Below are 21,318 nucleotides of genomic sequence, written 5' to 3'. Positions count from 1 at the left end.
CACGTCATCAATTTCGACTTATTAGTTGATGTCAGGAAGGGCATCTGGTCATAAATACTCGCTATGAAGATTCATATCACTTCATACCTGACCCGTAGAGAAATGGGACAAGAATTGAACAGACATACATTATTATTATTATTATTATTATTATTATTATTATTATTATTATTATTATTATTATTATTATCATTATCATTATTATTATTATTATTATTATTATTATTATTATTATTATTATTATTATTATTATTATTATTGCCTCCTCTGCGAACCATGTGACCTTGCCGCGGTGGGGAGGCTTGCGTGTCCCAATGATGCAGATAGCCGAGCCGCAGGTGCAACCATATCGGATGGGTATCTGTTGAGAGACCAGACTAACGAATGGTTCATCGAAAGGGGGGTAGCAGCCTTTCGGTTGTTGCAAGGGCGGCAGTCTAGATGATTGACTGATACGGCCTTGTAATAATACTCAACATGGCTTAGCTGTGTTGATACTGCTACACGGCTGAAAGCAACGGGAAACTACAGCCGTAACCACCTCCCGAGGACATGCAGCTCTCTCTGTATGAAAGATGTACTGATGATGGCTTCCTCCCGGGTAAAATATTCCGGAGGTAAACTAGTCCCCCATTCGGATCTCCGGGTGGGGACTACACGAGAGGGGGCGATCATCAGGAAGATGGATACTGACATTCTGCGAGTCGGAGCGTGGAATGTTAGGAGTTTGAATCGTTGTGGTAGGTTAGAGAATCTGAAAAGGGAGATGGATAGGCTAAAGTTAGATGTAGTTGGTATAAGTGAAGTACGTTGGCAGGAAGAACAGGATTTTTGGTCAGGCGACTACCGAATTATCAACACAAAATCAAACAGGGGTAATGCAGGAGTTGGTTTAATAATGAATAAGAAAATAGGGCAGCGGATAAGCTACTACGACCAGCATAGTGAAAGAATTATTGTCGCCAAGATAGACACCAAACCAATGCCCACCACAATAGTGCAGGTCTATATGCCTACTAGTTCAGCGGATGATGAAGAAATTGAAAGAATATATGAGGAGATAGAAGATTTAATACAATATGTCAAAGGTGACGAGAATCTAATTGTGATGGGAGACTGGAACGCAGTGGTAGGCCAAGGAAGAGAAGGTAGCACAGTAGGAGAATTTGGATTTGGACAAAGGAACGAAAGAGGAAGTCGGCTGGTTGAATTCTGCACTGACCATAATTTAGTCCTCGCCAATACTTGGTTCAAACACCACAAACGACGGCTGTATACGTGGACGAGACCTGGAGACACTGGAAGGTATCAAATAGACTTCATTATGATTAGGCAGAGATTCAGAAACCAGGTGTTGGATTGCAAAACTTTCCCAGGAGCAGACGTGGACTCTGACCACAACTTGTTGGTCATGAAATGCCATCTGAAGTTGAAGAAATTGAAGAAAGGAAAGAATGCAAAAAGATGGGATCTAGACAAGTTGAAAGAAAAGAGTGTGATGGATCGTTTCAAGGAACATGTTGCACAAGGACTAAATGAAAAGGCCGAAAGAAACACAGTAGAGGAAGAGTGGAGAGTCATGAAAAATGAAGTCAGTAGGGCTGCTGAAGAAATGTTAGGAAGGAAGAAAAGATCAACTAAGAATCAGTGGATAACTCAGGAGATACTAGACCTGATTGATGAACGACGAAAATACAAGAATGCTAGAAATGAAGAGGGCAGAAAAGAATACAGGCGATTAAAGAATCAAGTGGATAGAAAGTGCAAGGTAGCTAAGGAAGAATGGCTGAAGGAGAAGTGCAAGGATGTCGAAGGCTGTATGGTCCTGGGAAAGGTAGATGCTGCATACAGGAAAATCAAGGAAACCTTTGGAGAAAGGAAATCTAGGTGCATGAATATTAAGAGCTCAGATGGAAAGCCACTTCTAGGGAAAGAAGACAAAGCAGAAAGATGGCAGGAGCATATCCAACAGTTGTATCAAGGTAACGATGTAGATAATTTCGTTCTGGAACATGAAGAGGCTGTTGATGCTGATGAAATGGGAGACCCAATTTTGAGGTCAGAGTTTGACAGAGCTGTGAGTGACCTAAATAGGAACAAGGCACCTGGAATTGATGATATTCCCTCTGAATTACTGACTGCCTTAGGAGAAACCAGCATGGTAAGGTTATTTCATTTAGTGTGCAAGATGTATGAGACAGGAGAAGTCCCATCCGATTTTCGGCAGAATGTTGTTATACCTATTCCCAAGAAAGCCAGTGCTGACAGGTGTGAAAACTACCGCACTATTAGTTTAGTATCTCATGCCTGCAAAATTTTAACACGTATTATTTACAGAAGAATGGAAAAACAAGTTGAAGCTGAGTTGGGGGAAGATCAATTTGGCTTCAGAAGAAATGTAGGAACACGTGAAGCAATCCTGACTTTACGTCTGATCTTAGAGGATCGAATCAAGAAGGATAAGCCAACGTACATGGCATTCGTAGATCTAGAAAAGGCATTCGATAATGTTGATTGGACCAGGCTATTTATGATTCTGAAGATGATAGGGATCAGATACCGAGAACGAAGAATTATCTACAACCTGTATAAAAATCAGTCTGCAGTGATAAGAATCGAGGGCTTTGAAAAAGAAGCAGCAATCCAGAAAGGAGTGAGGCAAGGCTGCAGTTTGTCCCCTCTCCTTTTCAATGTTTACATAGAACAGGCAGTAAAGGAAATCAAAGAGAAATTTGGAAAGGGAATCACAGTCCAAGGAGAGGAAATCAAAACCTTGAGATTTGCCGATGATATTGTTATTTTATCTGAGACTGCAGAAGATCTCGAGAAGTTGCTGAATGGTATGGATGAAGTCTTGGGTAAGGAGTACAAGATGAAAATAAATAAGTCCAAAACAAAAGTAATGGAGTGCAGTCGAACGAAGGCAGGTGATATAGGAAATATTAGATTAGGAAACGAAGTCTTAAAGGAAGTAGATGAATATTGTTACTTGGGTAGTAAAATAACTAACGATGGCAGAAGTAAGGAGGACATAAAATGCAGACTAGCACAAGCAAGGAAGAGCTTTCTTAAGAAAAGAAATTTGCTCACTTCAAACATTGATATCGGAATTAGAAAGATGTTTTTGATGACTTTTGTGTGGAGCGTGGCATTGTATGGAAGTGAAACATGGACGATAACTAGCTCAGAAAGAAAGAGAATAGAAGCTTTTGAAATGTGGTGTTATAGAAGAATGCTGAAGGTGAGATGGATAGATAGAATCACGAATGAAGAGATACTGAATCGAATTGGTGAGAGGAGATCGATTTGGCTAAATTTGACGAGAAGAAGAGATAGAATGATAGGACACATCTTAAGACACCCAGGACTTGTTCAGTTGGTTTTTGAAGGAAGTGTAGGTGGCAAGAACGGTAGGGGTAGACCAAGGTATGAATATGACAAACAGATTAGAGCAGATGTAGGATGCAATAGTTACGTATAAATGAAAAGGTTAGCACAGGATAGGGTGGCATGGAAGCTGCATCAAACCAGTCTATGGACTGATGACTCAAACAACAACAACATTATTGTTGTTGTTGTTATTTTTACTGCTAAGAGAGACTTCTGATGGAAATGAGGACAATTAGACAAGACAGAAGATTAAATGTGTGGCTAAATACCGTATATAGAAAATAGAACCTGGAGAATTAGAGTAGGTGAAGCATTATCTTACCCTTTAATGATTAAGGGAAGGGTTCCACAAGCCAATATTACAGTATTTTAACATTATACTTTCTTATATATATAAATTATATGAGTAGAGAACTGGAATTACAGATATGAGATAAGGCATTTGGTGAATGATGTTATACTGTATATAGTAATAAGTAAGATACAAGTTAGTTAGCAACTGCAAAAATACATCAGTAAAGTTGTGAGATGGACAGCAGACAATTGTATGATGGTAAACTTAAAGAAAAGTCAGGTTGTAAGTTTCACCAGAAGGAACAGTCCTTTCAGTTCTAACTACTGTGTTTATGGAGCAAAAGTATCATATGGGGATCACTGTACATACCTAGTGTTAATATAAATAAAGATATTCATTGGTGTAACCACATTAATGGGATTGTATAAAAAGGGTATAGATCTCGTCATTTGGTTGTGAGGGTATTTAGGAGTTGTAGTAAGAACACAGTTAGAAGAAGAACAATATGGCTTTAGACCAAAAAGATCAACAACAGACATGATATTTACAGTGCAAACAATAATGGAAAAACATCTGGAAAGGAACAAGGAAATCATCTTCGAATTTTTGGATTTGGAAAAAGCTTATGAAAAAGTTAAGAGAAAACATGTATTGGAATGTCTACTGAAAAGGAATGTACCAAAATCATTAATTAACAAGATAAAAATGTTGCATCATGAGAGTAAAAGCAGTGTACAAGTGGGGAGTGGTGGCTGAAACATTTTATAAAAAAAAAAAAGGTCTCAAGCAAGGAAATGCACTGTCGCCATTATTGTTTATTATATTGATGGATGAAATCATAAAATGTGTAAAACAGAGTAGGTATTAGTAGTGATGAAGTGAATGTTTTGGTATTTGCAGATGATGTGGTGATTTGGGAAAAGGGAGAAAAGGAAGTACAAAAGAGGCTAGACATTTGGAATGAAAATCTGAAGGAGTTTGGAATGGTAATTAGTAAAAGGAAAACTGTAGTCATGCACTGCAGAAAAGAGAAAAAGAGAAGCCAAGTGAACACAGATGGAGAACGGTTAGAGAATGTAGAACAGTTTACATATCTGGGTAACATTATTAATGGAAGTAATGAAATCAACCCTGAAATTAATAACAAACTAAGTAAAGGTACAACAGTTTATCATCAAGTCAGAGAGCTTTTATGGGATGACAAAGTACCCAAGAGAATGAAATTAATATTATATAAACAGTATTTCATACCAATTGTAACATGCAGACTAGAAACACAGGTAACTAATAAGAGACAAGGTAGTAAAATCCATGCAGTAAAAATGAAAATTTTAAGAACATCGGTTAAAAAGACAAGAAGAGATAGAATTCAAAATATTAAAATCAGAGAAGAGCTAAATATAGAACCATTAGTACAGAAGTTACAGAAAGCAAGACTGGGTTCGGACATGTAAAAAGAATGGGAAAGGAACGGGTAGCAAGAAGGAAATTAGAAAGAGAAGTTAAGGGAAAGAGACCAGTAGGAAGACCGAGAAGAAGGTGGATGGATCAGATTTGGAAGGACATTAGAGAAGTTGGACTGGATGTGGCGGAAGTAATGGAGCAGGAAAAGTGGAAGGACAGAAAGGAGTGGATGAGGCTTGTTAACCACTCGCGGGCGACCGGAGTGGGGCACTGATAATGATGATGATAATGATGATGAGAAAGAACGTAAAGGAGAGGGCATATAATTCACTGGTGAGACTCTAATGAGAGTATAGTTCCAGAGTATGGGACCCTTGCCAGGATCACATGATTCGAGAACTGAAGAAGGACCAAAGGAAAGCAGCACAGTCCGTTCTGAGTGATTTCCAACAAAAGGGTAGTGTTACAAAAAAGCTGCAAACATTGGGCTAGGAAGACTTGGGAGTAAGGAGATGAGCTACTTAACTATTATCTGCACACTTTATCTTGGTGCATTTACACCCTAGTGCTGAATCAGTCGACCTCGGCGATCTTCGAGATTCGTACTGGCAACCTTTGAAACACAAACTATGAATTGCTTAAGCATCGCTGTGCGACATCTGGCGTACACTTTACGTACTAGTACTGTTGTTGTTTACACAACAAAGCTAAAGTATAGAATTCATGGTAGGAACAAGATTCGCATCGAGAAATGTTTTATAATGTTTTATAATGTTATATAATGTGTATGTGACATAGTTGTTGGCTTAAGATGATAACGGTTTAGAAATTTCATATCGATCGATCATGTTCTCGATTCAATTCAGATTTCATTTTCATTCAGTTGGCAGCACCAGGCAGCACTATCGATACCGGGACAGCTCCCTCGTTACTCCTCACCCCCGTACACAAACGCACCAAGATAAAGTGTGCGGATAATAAGTAGTATGTTCTGAGCAGTCAGTCGTGACATGGCATGGAGTGATGTTAGTAGATGAATAAGTTTGAGTGGAGTTTTTAAAAGTAGGAAAGATCATAGTATGAAGATAAAGTTGGAATTCAAGAGGACAAATTGAGGCAAATATTCATTTATACAAAGAGGAATTAGGTATTGGGATAATTTACGAGGTGAGATGTTCAGGAAATTTCCAACTTCTTTGAAATGATGTAAGAACAAACTGAGTAAACAACTGATTGGAAATCTGTCACCTGGGTGACAGCCCTAAATGCAGATCAATGGTAATGGACTGATTGATTGATCATCTGACTGACTGACTGATTGATTGATTGATTGATTGATTGATTGATTGATTGATTGATTGATTGAAATATGATGACCTACAACATCCTTTATCAATATTACACTGACTATTGTTGTTAGCCGAGGTGTACCATATCTCTGCTGCTGCCACTCAGCTCTGGAAGATGGCACTGCTGCTTCAATTTAAAGAGCTATCCTGGCTAATGTGTATATAACAGCTAGGTATTATATATATATAATATTCTACATAATGTAGCCTCCTGTTTTTTGAATATTCATACAGTACATACTAATCAGAAGATTTAATATTCAGCCTCACCTTTCCACTTGATCTGGTTATTTTGTTTATTATATCAGCAAATACCACATACTGATCATTAGTTTCTACACAAGCTTTCTTCCATTGGATATTCTGTCTCAGTCGAACATAATCGCCCAAGAAAGGATGGGACACACTGAAATACACAAGGAGAAAAATTAAATATTCTATAAAACTTGTTCAAATAAAGTTTTCAGCAGAGTGACATTTAATAGCAAAAAAAGTAATTACTTATAGATGAACTTAATTTAGGTGAATGTATGTCATCTATTTTTTTGGTTGACTTGTATAGGAAATTCGCATGCATACTTACCAAATTCTTATCAGGAATAATCATTGTATGATATGGCAACTATTATTTCTGTAGAATGATGCAAAATTATAGAGACAAGTGAGAAAAATTCAATTTTAGGAGGACGCAAAATGCTATTGAAATATTTATGAATGTCATGAAAAGAGGACAACCATATATATCAAAATACCTCACGACAAGGAGCATGAATCAGATTACAACAAACCTATCCCTCAAACTGTGTCGTGTGGTCATTTACGATACCACTGAACTAACTTGTAATAATAGGTTATAATAGGTCGTAGTTTTTGCTATTGTTGGTAGTCGCTGTACCTTCCCGCCTTTGTGTCGTTTAACTGTTGCCAGGCTAGCAAGATTCAGCTCAGTTTAGTTTGTTTTGTAGCAGTGTGATAATCGTTAGTGGTACCTATTCGACCCCATGATGCAGTTTATGTCGTAAATGTTGCCATGCTTGTTTGTTCATTGTACTAACTTTTGTGGGTGACTGATGGAGGCTGTGGGTACAATATGTGATGGCATCTGTTACAGAAGCTTGTGTTTCAGTTCTGGACCCTAATTTTTCAGAAATTATTGAAAATGAATGAAATATTGTCCTTGACGAGGATGCTGATAATAGTGAGCAAAGTGATCGTGAAGATAACGATCCTGATTTTAATTCTATACATGATTCTGCATCTGAGGAAGTTTGACTCAAATGAGGAGAGTACACCAAATTTACAAGACATTTTGCGGTCACTCTCTGGTGAGTCATCAGCTGTATATGGCAGAAACAGGTATAAATGCTGATTTCCCAAGAATGTAGAGATGAAATGTGTTGTGCTAGTTGAAGTGTTGTGAAATACGACTGTATGAGAAACATGAATGTAATTTTTAATTTTTCTAGTTGCTATAAGCTTTGCCTTTTCCGTGAAACAGACTTCATTTTATTTATGCTGATTTTCTTTACATAAAACTCTTAAAGTTCTTATTATGTTCGAATTTGACTTAGTGATATAATGGTCGTATACAATCATTTATAAATACTGCCATAGTTAAGAAGGCGTGTCTTTATGTGCAAATTCTGTAAGTAATACATCGTAGTAAAATAGCCTAATAATGGTGTAATCAAGAAATTTTAAACAACAGAGTGCAATTAATGACCCCAGGATGCAGTTAATACACTAGAAATGTCACGATGCAGTTTGAGGGTTAAACAAAGATACAATGACAGGCTAAGTGTGGATAGAAAGAAAAACAGAGTGAAGAGGTAAGGACAAACAAGGAAACACAAAAATTTAAGATAATGTACATATCTTAGCACACTGCCCTTTCTCTACCTTTTATTTTTATTTTTTATTTCTTCTTTCTCTTGTGATTTTCTTGCTTTCTTTTCATTCTGCAGTTGCCATATCAAGGGTGAAGATCTATCAAAAATGTTCCCCTCAAAGAGTAAGGTTATCTATTGCACTTATGAAGCCAAGAAATAGAAACAAGCTCATCAGTGACTGAAAAAAAAATATCAGGAAGAAATGGGCTTTATAAAGAAGGAATACATTTATCAAGACGGCAATGAGTGATAATGTGAGATTTGTCTTGGAGCTATTTTTTGTTGTTGCCATATTTGTCCTTGTCCCTGCCCACACTTTTTGATGTACATTCCAGAAGGTTAACAGACAGTTGAGCAGAAATAGAGTCTGGGTTTACCAAACTAAAAACAGCAAATGTAAAACTTATAGAATCAATGGAAACAATGGTGAAATAATAATAATTAATAATTTGCCAAAATAAAATGAAGTAGCCTACCATAGCTGTATAGCTTTAATTTTAATACATCCCATAATTTAATCAAGCATATTTTTACTTTGCAAAACTCCTTGAATATAATAATGTACCGGTATAACATAAATTATCATATGTATGCCATTCTACTCATAACCTAACTCTTGTGAAACCTTCAATTATTATTATTATTAATATATTTTAATTATGAATATGTCTAATCTCAAAATCTGTGTAGTCAAAAACTATAGAAAGTAATACTGTATTTGTATATTGGGTAATCCACTATCATTCTGATACATATGGATGTTTCTGGAATCTTACTGTAATGATTTATTATCCAGATACATGTAGAAATATTAGGAAATCAATATACATTTCGAGGAGGTAATCATTAAATTCTTCGCACAAAGGCACGTAAGTAATGCTTTACCTTACATCAAACTCCCTTCAACCTCCCCTCTTAGTCAGTCCTCAACGGCCTTCGAAGACGTCACTCAGTTAGCTTTTAACACTTGAGGTGGAGTGGTCGACGCAGGACAGGCAAGGAGATGAGTGACCAGACGGGCACTCAGTTTACATTTCAGTTGAATTTTTTCATTAGTTCATTAATATCTTTTTCATTTTTAGGCCCATATTGTCAACACACAATCAAGTTCAACTTGCATAGCCACTCATGTTGTTTTATATTTGGGCAATTCTATGCATATAACAACATATATTTTTTTTTTTTTTTGCTAGCTGTTTTGCATTGCACCGACACAGATAGGTCTTACGGCGATGGTGGGACAGGAAAGGGCTAGGAGTGGGAAGGAAGCGGCCGTGGCCTTAATTAAGGTACAGCCCCAGCATTTGCCTGGTGTGAAAATAGGAAACCATGGAAAACCATTTTCAGGGCTGCCAACAGTGGGGTTCGAACCTACTATCTCCCGAATACTGGATACTGGCTGCACTTAAGCGACTGCAGCTATCGAGCTCGGTTAACAACATTTTAATCTGTGTTTTAACTGGACTTCATGGTTCATATCATGTTCATGCTGCACCATTTTAAGATTCAAGATTGACAAGACGCCAAGATTTAAAGACTTTTCATTAACCAATTTTAAAGTGTCCTCACCTTATTTTCAATGTTTGTATGTGACTGAAGATGTCCCATAAGAGGATGAAAAACATATCACGAATATAGTCTAATGCAGTCTTTTCAGTAAAGACAATTACAGTATTGTAAGGGTGGAATTATAAATTTAAATTTTCACAAGTTGATTTATATCAAATACTGTATACTTTACATGGGCATTGCAGTACAACATTGTTTTTTTGCTTCCAGTAGTGGCTGTAATATTTGTAAATAACAATAATAATGATAAGAAATAACCACTGCAACATGATTAAAATAATCAAATATGAACAAAAGAAAATACTTAATCGCCTCACACTTGGTCATAAATTGTAATCTAATTCAAAATATATGAATAAATAACTGAATAAATTACTAACATAATTAAAATAAAATGGATTAATAAAATAATTAATCGAAATGTCCACAGTATGAGTACCAGAGTGCACCAGAATGGTTCCCTCGAATTTTGATAGAGATTTAAAGACTTTTCATTAACCAATTTTAATGTGTCCTCACCTTATTTTCAATGTTCTGAAGATGTCCCATAAGAGGATGAAACACGCATCACGAATATAGTCTAATGTAGTCTTTTCTCTCCCAGGGCGCGTACATAAAGCTGCATACTAGTATATCTGCTTCAAACCTTACCTAACCTTCTGAAAATGACTAAATATGTAATAACTGCACCTAGGTTCATCAATAACTCCACTGGTTCTAAAATAATTAACTATGTTCTGAACAATATCTGTGCTTGAGCACCTCATCAACACACCAAAATATACATATAATACACTCACAAAATACCACTGGAAGACTCCATATTTACAACAACAACAACAACAACAAAAACAGTGGAAAACCAAAAGCGAGGACCACTGACTCTAACACTTGGTTTAAAGATACATTCACTTGAGCAACACACGCTTACTGTTCCAGAACATAAATTATGGGGAGTCTGAGATACAGTACTCCACAGCTTTCACCAACATATAATACCAAGCTGCCACAAGTGATAACAATACCAAGTGCCTAAGTACCCCACAGTTGTAGGTTATTACCACACATCACAAACATAATAAGACCACGTTCCACAAAAGTTACATCTCCTCTTCTGCTGTTTGAAGTTAAGTCTTCTCCACCAAAGTTTGAAGTCCATTCCTTTTCGCCGTTTGATCACATGCCTATATAGAACTCAGCTTCCCCTTCCTCTCACATGATATGTCTAGACTGATCCTGGCCCTGCAATCACGAGTAGAAGATCCTCTGGTCAAGACCACGCCCTGAACCACTTCCAGATCCCGTGCCAATAACAACCAGGCCACGTCATCAGATTCTGGGCTATTCACATGACTCGTACAAGATTTCCGAGTTGGAAATAGCACTGTTTTCCCATCCATTTGTACAAAACAAATTACTCATATCACATATGGAGACCTTCTAGCTTAAAATATTAGGAACAAATATACAAATGAAACAATAATAATGATAATAAATTGAATACTGACACTAATAATATCTCTTACTTCAGAAAACAATGCGAGGGTGTGATATATGTACTATCACGTGGTGTGTACGATAACACTCAATGTCCCTTTCTTATCACAATTGTTTGACTTTGTGCCATACTGAAACTGTTTGGTGTCTGGTCTGATCTGCGATCCCTATTTGCTAAAGCAAATACTTCTTCACATTTTGCTTCCTAATCACAAAGAAATGAAATCAATGACTTTCTGGTAGAAATCATTCACCATTCTGTTATGTAATGATGTTCTTCATCAAAGAGGAAGTCCATTTCTCTTCATAAAATGAATCATCCAGCCTTGGCTAACCTTATAGTCTGAGATACTGCTCCCATCTGCTGCAGTTATTTTGTGTCCTTTAAAATACAGCATTTTGTGAGAAACAGCATATCCATTGCTGTGTAACAAAATCACATATCCTCTTCTACTTGTGGAAATTAGTCATTTTTTTTGGGCCACAAAATGGTTTGTGAGACCTGTTGGTCACTTGAAGTGTCAATTTCTACTTCTGCCAGTGGCGTACATTGCACTCAAACCTAAATTCTTGCAGCCCCCTACCCTATTCCCATGTGGTTTGGCGTAACTGATCACAACAAGTTTGTATGATGTAGTATTATGCAAATACTTGCTCATTGTGGATTATAATAATTTTGTGTGGCTATTTCTAGCCAAGTACAGCCCTTGTAAGGCGGACCCTCCGATGAGGGTGGGCGGCATCTGCCACGTGTAGGTAATAAGTAACTGCGTGTTATTGTGGTGGAGGATAGTGTTATGTGTGGTGTGTGAGTTGCAGGGATGTTGGGGACAGCACAAACACCCAGTCCCCGGGCCATTGGAATTAACCAATGATGGTTACAATCCCTGACCCGGCCGTGAATCGAACCCGGGACCCTCTGAACCGAAGGCCAGTATGCTGACCATTCAGCCAACAAGTCGGACATTGTGGATTAACAAACAATTCTGAGATCATAAAACACATGTGTACCCAAAAATACTCATAAAAACATGTTTGTACCAGACTGGAATAGAAAGTCACTAGTTAGGTCTGCATTCATTCACTAACTAGTGCAGTAGTAGTTCTTAACGGGTGATAATACGAAGTTGTACGGTATTTGAAATGCCAGTTTTCATAAAAGGAAAGCTGCTACCCGACATCTTCATTTTGTCATAAGTTATGAATTTCATTATGGTCTGTATTGACAATTGATCACTATCAAAGGGTAGGAAGGGTCCATCTATTCACTACTATTAGTTTGTATATTGTTTTATAACACTGGGACTAGTCTCGACCCCATATATATTGGGTCATCTTCAGCCATGCCCCAACTGGAAGACATAAGTTCACACATAAACAATAATGATATGAACACTGATATGACACAATTTATAGTCTCAATTTAAACCACTGATGAAGTCTGAATAACATATCTACACTTTAAACTAAATAACACATCAAAAATGTTGTGGTTGATGGCGAACTATTTTGTTGTTTTTACAGCAGCCATTGTTTTTGAGTTGATCTGGGAGTTGGTATCCTTTTCTGTGTAAACACTGATATAATTTAAACCATTGATGAAGTCCGAATAACATATCCACACTTTAAACTAAATAACACATCAAAAATGTTGTGGTTGATGGCGAACTATTTTGTCGTTTCTACAGCAGTGGATATGTTATTCGGACTTCATCAATGGTTTAAATTGAGACTATAAATTGTGTCATATCAGTGTTTATATCATTATTGGTTATGTGTGTGCTTATGTCTTCCAATTGGAGCATGGCTGAAGATGACCCAATATATATGGGGTCGAAACTAGTCCCAGTGTTATAATACAATATACAAACTAATAGTAGTGAATAGGTGGACCCTTCCTACCCTTTGATAGTGATCTACATTTTGTATCGCATCCAGAACTGTGCAATTAATCATTGAGATTAATCAAATGTGCAAACATTTCCTCTCCCCAATAAAAAAAAAAAGGTAGGGGTGTTAATTACGTGAGAAAATATGGTAATTTATAACTGTTAGGTTCTTTGGTCTTGTCAAAACTACTTCAAGAATATATGGTATATAATTTAGAAAACTCCTAAATAATCTATATATATAAAATAACTTGTCCTGACTGACTGACTGACTGACTGACTGATTCATCATCGCCGAGCCAAAACTACTGGACATAAAGAAATGAAATTTTGGGAATATATTCATATTAAGATGTAGGTGCTCGCTAAGAGAGGATTTTTGGATATTCCTTCGCTAAGGGGGTAAAAAGGGGGGTGAAATTTTAAAATGAGTGTATCTATATCTCAAAACTTTAAAAGTTTACAGATGTAAAAATTGGTATTTAGAATCTTCTTTAAAAATAAGGAAACACGTATTTTTTTGTTTTCAGAAAATCCCAATAGGAGGGGTGAAAAAGGGTGAAAATGGGGAAAATGGGTTGAATACCTTTAATCAGGAAACCGGTACTTATATCTCAGAAACTGAAGATATTATAGACCTGAAAATTGGTACTTCTGATCTCTTTTAAAAATAAAGAAACACGTATTTTTTTGTTTTTGGAAAATCCAATTAATGGGAGGGTGAAAAGGGGGTGAATTTTTAAAATGAGTGAATCTATATCTCCAAACTTTTTAAGTTTGCAGATGTAAAAATTGGTATTTAGAATCTTCATTAAAAATAAAGAAACACGTACTTTTTGTTTTCGGAAAATCGCAATAGGAATCGTGAAAAGGGGTGAAAAAGGGGTTGAATGCCTTTAATGAGGCTACTTATATCTCAGAACCTGAAGATATTACAGACCTGAAAATTGGTGTTTGGGATCTCTTTTAAAAATAAAGAAACACGTGTTTTTTGTTTTTGGAAAATCCAATTAATGGGGGGTGAAAAGGGGGTGATTTTTTAAAAATGAGTGTATCTATATCTCAAAACTTTTAAAGTGTATGAATGTAAAAATTGGTATTTAGAATCTCCTTTAAAAATAAACACGTATTCTTTTGTTTTCGGAAAATCCCAATAGGAAGGGTGTAAAAGGGCGAATAATGGGTTGAATGCCTTTAATGAGGCTACTTATATTTCAAAACCTGAAGATATTACAGACCTGAAAATTGGTATATGGGACCTCCTTTAAAAATAAAGAAACACGTATTTTTTAGTTTTTGGAATATCCAATTAATGGCGGTTAAACAGGAGTGACAAATTGGGGCGAGTTTTTTGAAAGACTATATCTACAGAATATGTTGGAAACGTAAAATGTTACAGACGTAAAAAGTAGGTGTTTGGAATCTCCTGTAAATGTAAGGAAACATAGGTGATTTGTTTTTGGAAATTCCACTTAAGGGGAACTCAAAAGGGGTGAAATTTTAAAATGAGAATTTTTACAGTATATCTAAAAAACTTAACATGTTACAGAAGTGAAAAATGGTATTTTTTATCTCTATTAAACATAACGAATCGTTTATTTTTAGTTTTCGGAAATACCACTTGGGTGGCGGGGGATGGGTAAATGTGACTGAAAATGGTGTTGAATTCTTTTAATTAGGCTACTGATATCTCAAAATTGAAGATGTTACAGACGTAAAATTTGATATGTGCAATCTGCTTTAAAAGTAAAGAAAGACGTATTCTCGGAAAATCCAATGAAAAGGGGGGGGGGCGAAAGAATTGAAAATTTAATTGACTTAATTGTATGAGAATGCATACATCTAATAAACACTAAAGTTGTTACAGACGTGAAAATTCGTATTTCGATCTCCTTTAAAAACAAAGATAAACGCGTTTTGGTGGGGAAACCATCTTGGAGGGTGGGAGTGTAAACGAGTTGAATTCCTTTCATGAGGACACATACATCAAAAACTGAAGAAGTTAGAGTCGTGATAATTGGTATTTAGAAGATCTTTTACTATTAAAGAAACAAGTATTTTTTGCGGGAAAATTCACTTACGGGGGGGGGGGGAAAGTAGTGTGAAATGAAGTGAAAAAGTAAATTATTTTTATGAGGATATTTATATCTCAAAACTGAAGTCAATAGACGTGAACATTGGTGTTTGGAATCTCCTTTAAACATAAAGAAACAAGCCTTTTTTAATTTTTTTTGGGGGGGGTGGCAGTAAATAAACTTAACGGCGGTGGAGTGTAGAAGGAGGTGAGACCTATTGATTTTACTGTTCTTAATGTATTTATAAGTATCCTCCGTTGCTCAGGCGGCAGCGCGCCGGCCTCTCACAGCTGGGTTCCGTGGTTCAAATTCCGGTCACTCCATGTGACATTCGTGCTGGAAAAAACGGAGACGGGACAGGTTTTTCTCCGGATACTCCGGTTTTCCCTGTCATCAGCCATTCCAGCAACACATAATAGTAATATTAATAATAATAATAATAATAATAATAATAATAATAATAATAATAATAATGTTCCGGACCGTCGTCAAATGTGCGGACCGCGCTGGAAACGACTCCTGGACGGGTAATGACTAAGAATGCAGTCCGGCCGCGGGTTCAGTGCCGCCAAAGCACCCAATATGACACCACGCCGGATCTCCTGAAGGATTTTATACATATTAAAATGATTATAGGAAAAGATGGCAAAGATTTACGGACCCAACTGACCGGGAGGAATACCTGAGCCTAGCCCGGGAAGTACGAAATCGATTCCTGGAAAGGAAGATTGAAAAATGGGAGGAAACGTGCCGTAATCTAATAGAAAACGAGTCAGATCGGGAATTTTGGTGGATTCTCACAGAAAACGAGTCAGATCGCGAATTTCGGCGGATTATATATCTAAAACAATAAGCATTCAATTATAAATTTCAGTATAATACCGTAGCGAAGCACGGGTATCTTGCTAGTAGAACATATAATAACAGACTATAACTGAAAACGAAACAAATTAAACCATACATACTGAAGAACCTAATAATTACAAATTTACTGAGTTGAAACTGAAAATAAATGCCTTTCACTATAAAAAAAATACAGTATATTCCTCTGGCTCATGGACTGGGTGTTCACACACAATACACCACACTACCACCACCTCAGAAACACGCAACAGTGATTACGTCCCTCCAGATAGAGTTGGCATCAGAGAGAGCATCCAGACATAAAAATGGGCCAAATCCACCTTAAGTGCCAACCAGCGAAAAGGCCAAGAAGAATATGATGTACAAGGACAGGCACAGCAAAAAACATAGCCACAAAATTTCTATCTATAGCAGAGGATTCACAAGGTACCCTATCATCATATACTAGAATGTTTCCAACATTTTATCTATAACGAGACTACTAACCTACGAGGATATGAGGCTTTTCTGTCCTTGAAGATGATACTTGCTGTCACTTTCTCCCGCATCCTATTTCTTGCAGTCTGATCGAATCGAAGGCGATAACGATGACACTGTAAAGAAAAGACCAACTGCAAAAACAAGATATTAAAATACCCTTCTGAAATTTGAGCTGAATGAACCACTTTACTATTATCTGGTTCCCTAGTTAAATGGTCAGTGCCTTAGCCTTTGTGACTCAGAGTCCTGAGATTGATTTCTGGCCAGGTTGTGGGATTTGAATTATGAGTAGGATTTGAATTGTGACCTGTTAATTGTGAACTCTCCAACATTCCTGCAACCCACACATCACACATAACACAACCTTCTACCTCACTAACATGCATTACAAGATGTTAGAATCATTCCGTATTGACGGTTTTCACTTTACAAAGGTGAAGAAATGAGTGTATCCTAATTCAATACGTCATATATTCCATCATTAGACGGAGTAAACAAATTCAAACATGTTTCGGCTCATTTGAGCCATCTTCAGTGAAAAATGAGATTCAGTAGATGATTGTCAAGAGTTGGAAACCGAAACAGAAGATAGAGAGGGAGACAGACAGAGGGAAACAAGAAGCTTCTCATTCACAAACGAAGATATTTTCAGAGAAATCCAACTGCTTCAGCAAGGAAAAGCTGCAGGAAGTGATCAAATTACTGGGGAGGTATTAAAGACAATGGGGTGGTACATAGTGCCTTATTTAAAATTTCTCTTTGACTATGTCATAAATAATAGTGTAATACCAAAGGAATGGAAGGAATCTATAATAATACCAATTTATAAAGGAAAGGGTGATAAAAGGAAACCAGAGAACTACAGACCAATCAGCCTGACCAGTATAGTTTGTAAAATTCTGGAGAGTTTAATATCGAAGTACATCAGAGGGATATGTGATGATAAAAATTGGTTCATGAGGAGCCAGTATGGATTTAGAAAGAAATTTTCTTGTGAGGCACAACTGGTGGGATTTCAGCAGGACATATCAGATCAGTTGGATTCAGGAGGTCAGTTAGATTGCATAGCCATAGATCTTTCCAAAGCCTTTGATAGAGTGGAACATGGAATATTATTAAAGAAATTGGAGGGAATAGGATTGGACGTAAGGGTTACACGTTGGATAAAAGCATTTCTAAATTCAAGGGTTCAGAAAGTCAAAGTAGGAAATAATGTATCGCAGGAAGAGAAAGTTTGGAAGGGAATTGCACAGGGTAGTATAATCGGTCCGTTACTTTTCTTAATATACGCAAATGATTTAGGGAACAATATAACATCAAAAATAAGATTGTATGCAGATGACATAATTGTTTATAGAGAAATAAACAACATTGAGGATTGTTCAGAATTACAAAGGGACCTTGAAAGTATCCAACAATGGGTTGAAGAAAATAATATGAATGTTAATGGAGGCAAATCAACTGTTACAACTTTTACAAACAGGAGCTTTAAAACTGAATTTGAATATACTTTGGATGAGGTAGTTATCCCAAAAGATGGCAAGTGCAAATACTTAGGTGTGAGATTTGAAAGTAATTTGCACTGGAAGGGTCATATTGATGACATTGTTGGGAAAGCATACAGATCATTACATGTCATAATGAGGCTACTTAAAGGATGCAACAAAGAATTAAAAGAAAAAAGTTACTTGAGTATGGTTCGTCCATTATTGGAATATGCAAACAGTGTTTGGGATCCTCACCAAGAATATCTAATAAAAGAAATAGATAGTGTGCAGAGGAAAGCAGCAAGATTTGTAACAGGGGATTTCAGGAGAAAGAGTAGTGTATCAGAAATGTTAAAGGAACTTGGGTGGGAAACTTTAAGTAAGAGAAGGGAGAAAACTAGACTTACAGGATTATATAGAGCCTATACAGGAGAAGAAGCATGGGGAGATATCCGTGAGAGGCTTCAGATGGAAAATAATTATATCGGCAGGACTGACCACAAATATAAAATTAGAAGGAATTTTAGCAGAAGCGATTGGGGTAAATTTTCATTCATTGGGAAGGGTGTGAAGGAGTGGAACAGTTTACCAGGGGTAGTGTTTGATCCTTTTCCAAAATCTGTACAGATATTCAAGAAGAGAATAAACAGCAACAGAGAAAATAAATGAAGTGTTAGAGGGCATTCGACCGGTGCAGGTTATTGTAAATAAAAAAAAAATGTGTGTGAATAAATTAATTCCATCCCCTGGTCTAAGGAGTTTGGACAGCCAAAGTAGGAGACTGCCTGTAGGGGTGAAGTACAGTGGGGACTTCGAGGGCCCTGGGACCGCTACGGTAGCTGTGAAGGCCCTTCAGGAACTCTGAAAAGTGGTGGCAAAAGGGGCTCTGGTTAAGACGCAGCAGGTCGTTATGCTACTTAGGATCCAGAACGGGTAAAAAAAAAAAAAGTAAATAAATAAATGCAATGTAAATATTAATGTTATACCAGTTTTATAGTATCATTTGAAGCAATTCCACATACTGTATATCAGTTGACTATATTTGTAAGTAGTACAGGAGATATTATAATTAGAATTTTGTAAACAATATAAATTTATTAAGGATGAGCTGTGTGTTTAATAGAAAACATTGTTAGCGTAAATTGTATAATATTGTATTATAGGAAAAATTTTCTTCTCTTGTTAATTTAATATTTAGTGCTTGACAATAATGTATTTTAGTGTACCATTTGCCACCGAGGTAGACACCTCATTTGCAAATAAAGAGATTTTGATTTTTTTTTTTTTTTTGAAATGAGGGGCGTTGAAATAATTTACATAACGCAAGTTAAAAAATGCCCAAAAAACATAATGAAGTAACAAATGAAAAAACAAAAGAGAGCCTAGACGGAAACAAAATGAGCACAAATATACAATATTTGAATTTGTTTACTCTGTCTAATGATGGAATATATGATGTACTGAATTAGGAGGATACACTCATTTTTTCACCTTTGTAAACTCACTAACATGCAGTTTTCCATACCTGACAGATGCCCCCACCTTTGTTGGGACGTTTGTCATACAAAATTATTATAATTAGACTTTACTGTTAGAGCATATCTATAGGGAAAAGTGACCTTCTATGAAACAGACTATGTATCAAATTGAAAATCTGTCACTCATATTTAGCCATCTCATTTGTGATTAATAATTCACTGATTTATTAGAAATAATATTCAAGTGAATAAATTAGTAGCTAATAATAATAATAATAATAATAATAATAATAATAATAATAATAATAATAATAATAATAATAATAATAACAGAGTATGGAAATTAAGATCTAATGATGAAATATACAGGAACATAGAAAACATAAGAGAAACCATAAGAAAAACGAAATTGCAATTTTTTGGACATATTTACAGAATGGATGATTCCAGATCAACAAAAAGGATTTTCAGGTGCCTTTGGGACAAAAAGACAACAACTAGCTGGATTCAAGAAGTAAAAAAAGATTTAGAAATAAATAACATGAGAGAAGAAGAAACTATGGACAGAGTGATTTTTAGAAAGAGGGTAGTAAGTATGGAAGGATTCCAAGAAAGATTGAACAAGAAACCTGGTGCGAAGTGGTCCGAAGACAGAAAGAAACAGCATAGTGAAAAGATGAAAGAATATTGGAAGGAACGGAAGAGAAAACAACAAGGTATGAAGAATTTAATTGAAATTGGCACATGGTACTTAGCAGGCCTCAATAATAATAATAATAATAATAATAATAATAATAATAATAATAATAATAATAATAATAATAATAATAATAATGTTGCGAACAACGAAACAACATATCGGCCGCACATAACAAAGTTCAGTTCCATAGGCGGACAAATATAATTCTAAAACAAGTCAGATGGAGGACCAGACTGCCCCAAACAAGCAGACACAAACACATCACTCAGAAGGCGATTCAAACATTTATTACACATGAATAAACACTGCATATTTACACATTATGTACACCAAGATTAAGAGGCACACCAAAATCTGTGTACTGCTGCTGGTCGCCATGTTCAGTGTGTGTGTATAAAACAAAACCGCAGCAGCACATTGACAACTGTAACAAAATGAAATGCGGCAGGCGAGTACCAACTCGAAAGCTGCAACAAATAATAATAATAATAATAATAATAATAATAATAATAATAATAATAATAATAATAATAATAATAATAATAATACACCCAGACATGCAGGTCACCCATAGGTATCAAATATATCAAATAGAAGGACCTGCACCAGGCGAGCCGAACATGTGCCTGGACACTTCCGGCACTGAAAGCCTATACAAAATAAATGAAAATTAAGAATGATAGTAGCCTAAAGTGTTCATTACTAGAAAGTATGGATAATCTGTACCGTAATGTCGATAGAGTCTTTGACTTTAGGGGCCGATGACCTTCGATGTTAGGCCCCTTTAAACAACAAGCATATCATCATCAGAGTCTTTGACTCTGTTTGGCATCCAGGACTCCAGTATAAAGTTTGTCATCTGCCCTTTCCCATCACACATCACAATCATCCAGTTAATTTGTAACTATCTCGGGCACAGCATAAGCTCATAAAACACACGTGTACCCAAAAA

The 21,318-nt window shown here is 36.3% G+C and overlaps 1 protein-coding gene across 1 annotated transcript in view; it reads right to left on the bottom strand.

Moving 5' to 3' along the window:
• The window catches only part of Myo95E (Myosin 95E), a 503,326-nt gene that overhangs the window by 73,423 nt on the left and 408,585 nt on the right, over positions 1-21,318 (bottom strand). Inside the window, exons 20-21 of the mRNA XM_067140340.2 lie at positions 16,708-16,814; positions 6,709-6,844 (exon numbers count right to left, since the gene is read on the bottom strand). Of these exons, the coding sequence (XP_066996441.1) occupies positions 6,709-6,844; positions 16,708-16,814 (243 nt within the window). The remainder of the gene's footprint in view (positions 1-6,708; positions 6,845-16,707; positions 16,815-21,318) is intronic.

This window comes from Anabrus simplex, chromosome 1, assembly GCF_040414725.1.
Source record: "Anabrus simplex isolate iqAnaSimp1 chromosome 1, ASM4041472v1, whole genome shotgun sequence".
Lineage (NCBI taxonomy): Eukaryota > Metazoa > Arthropoda > Insecta > Orthoptera > Tettigoniidae > Anabrus > Anabrus simplex.
This window is presented reverse-complemented; position numbering and strand designations above follow the sequence as displayed.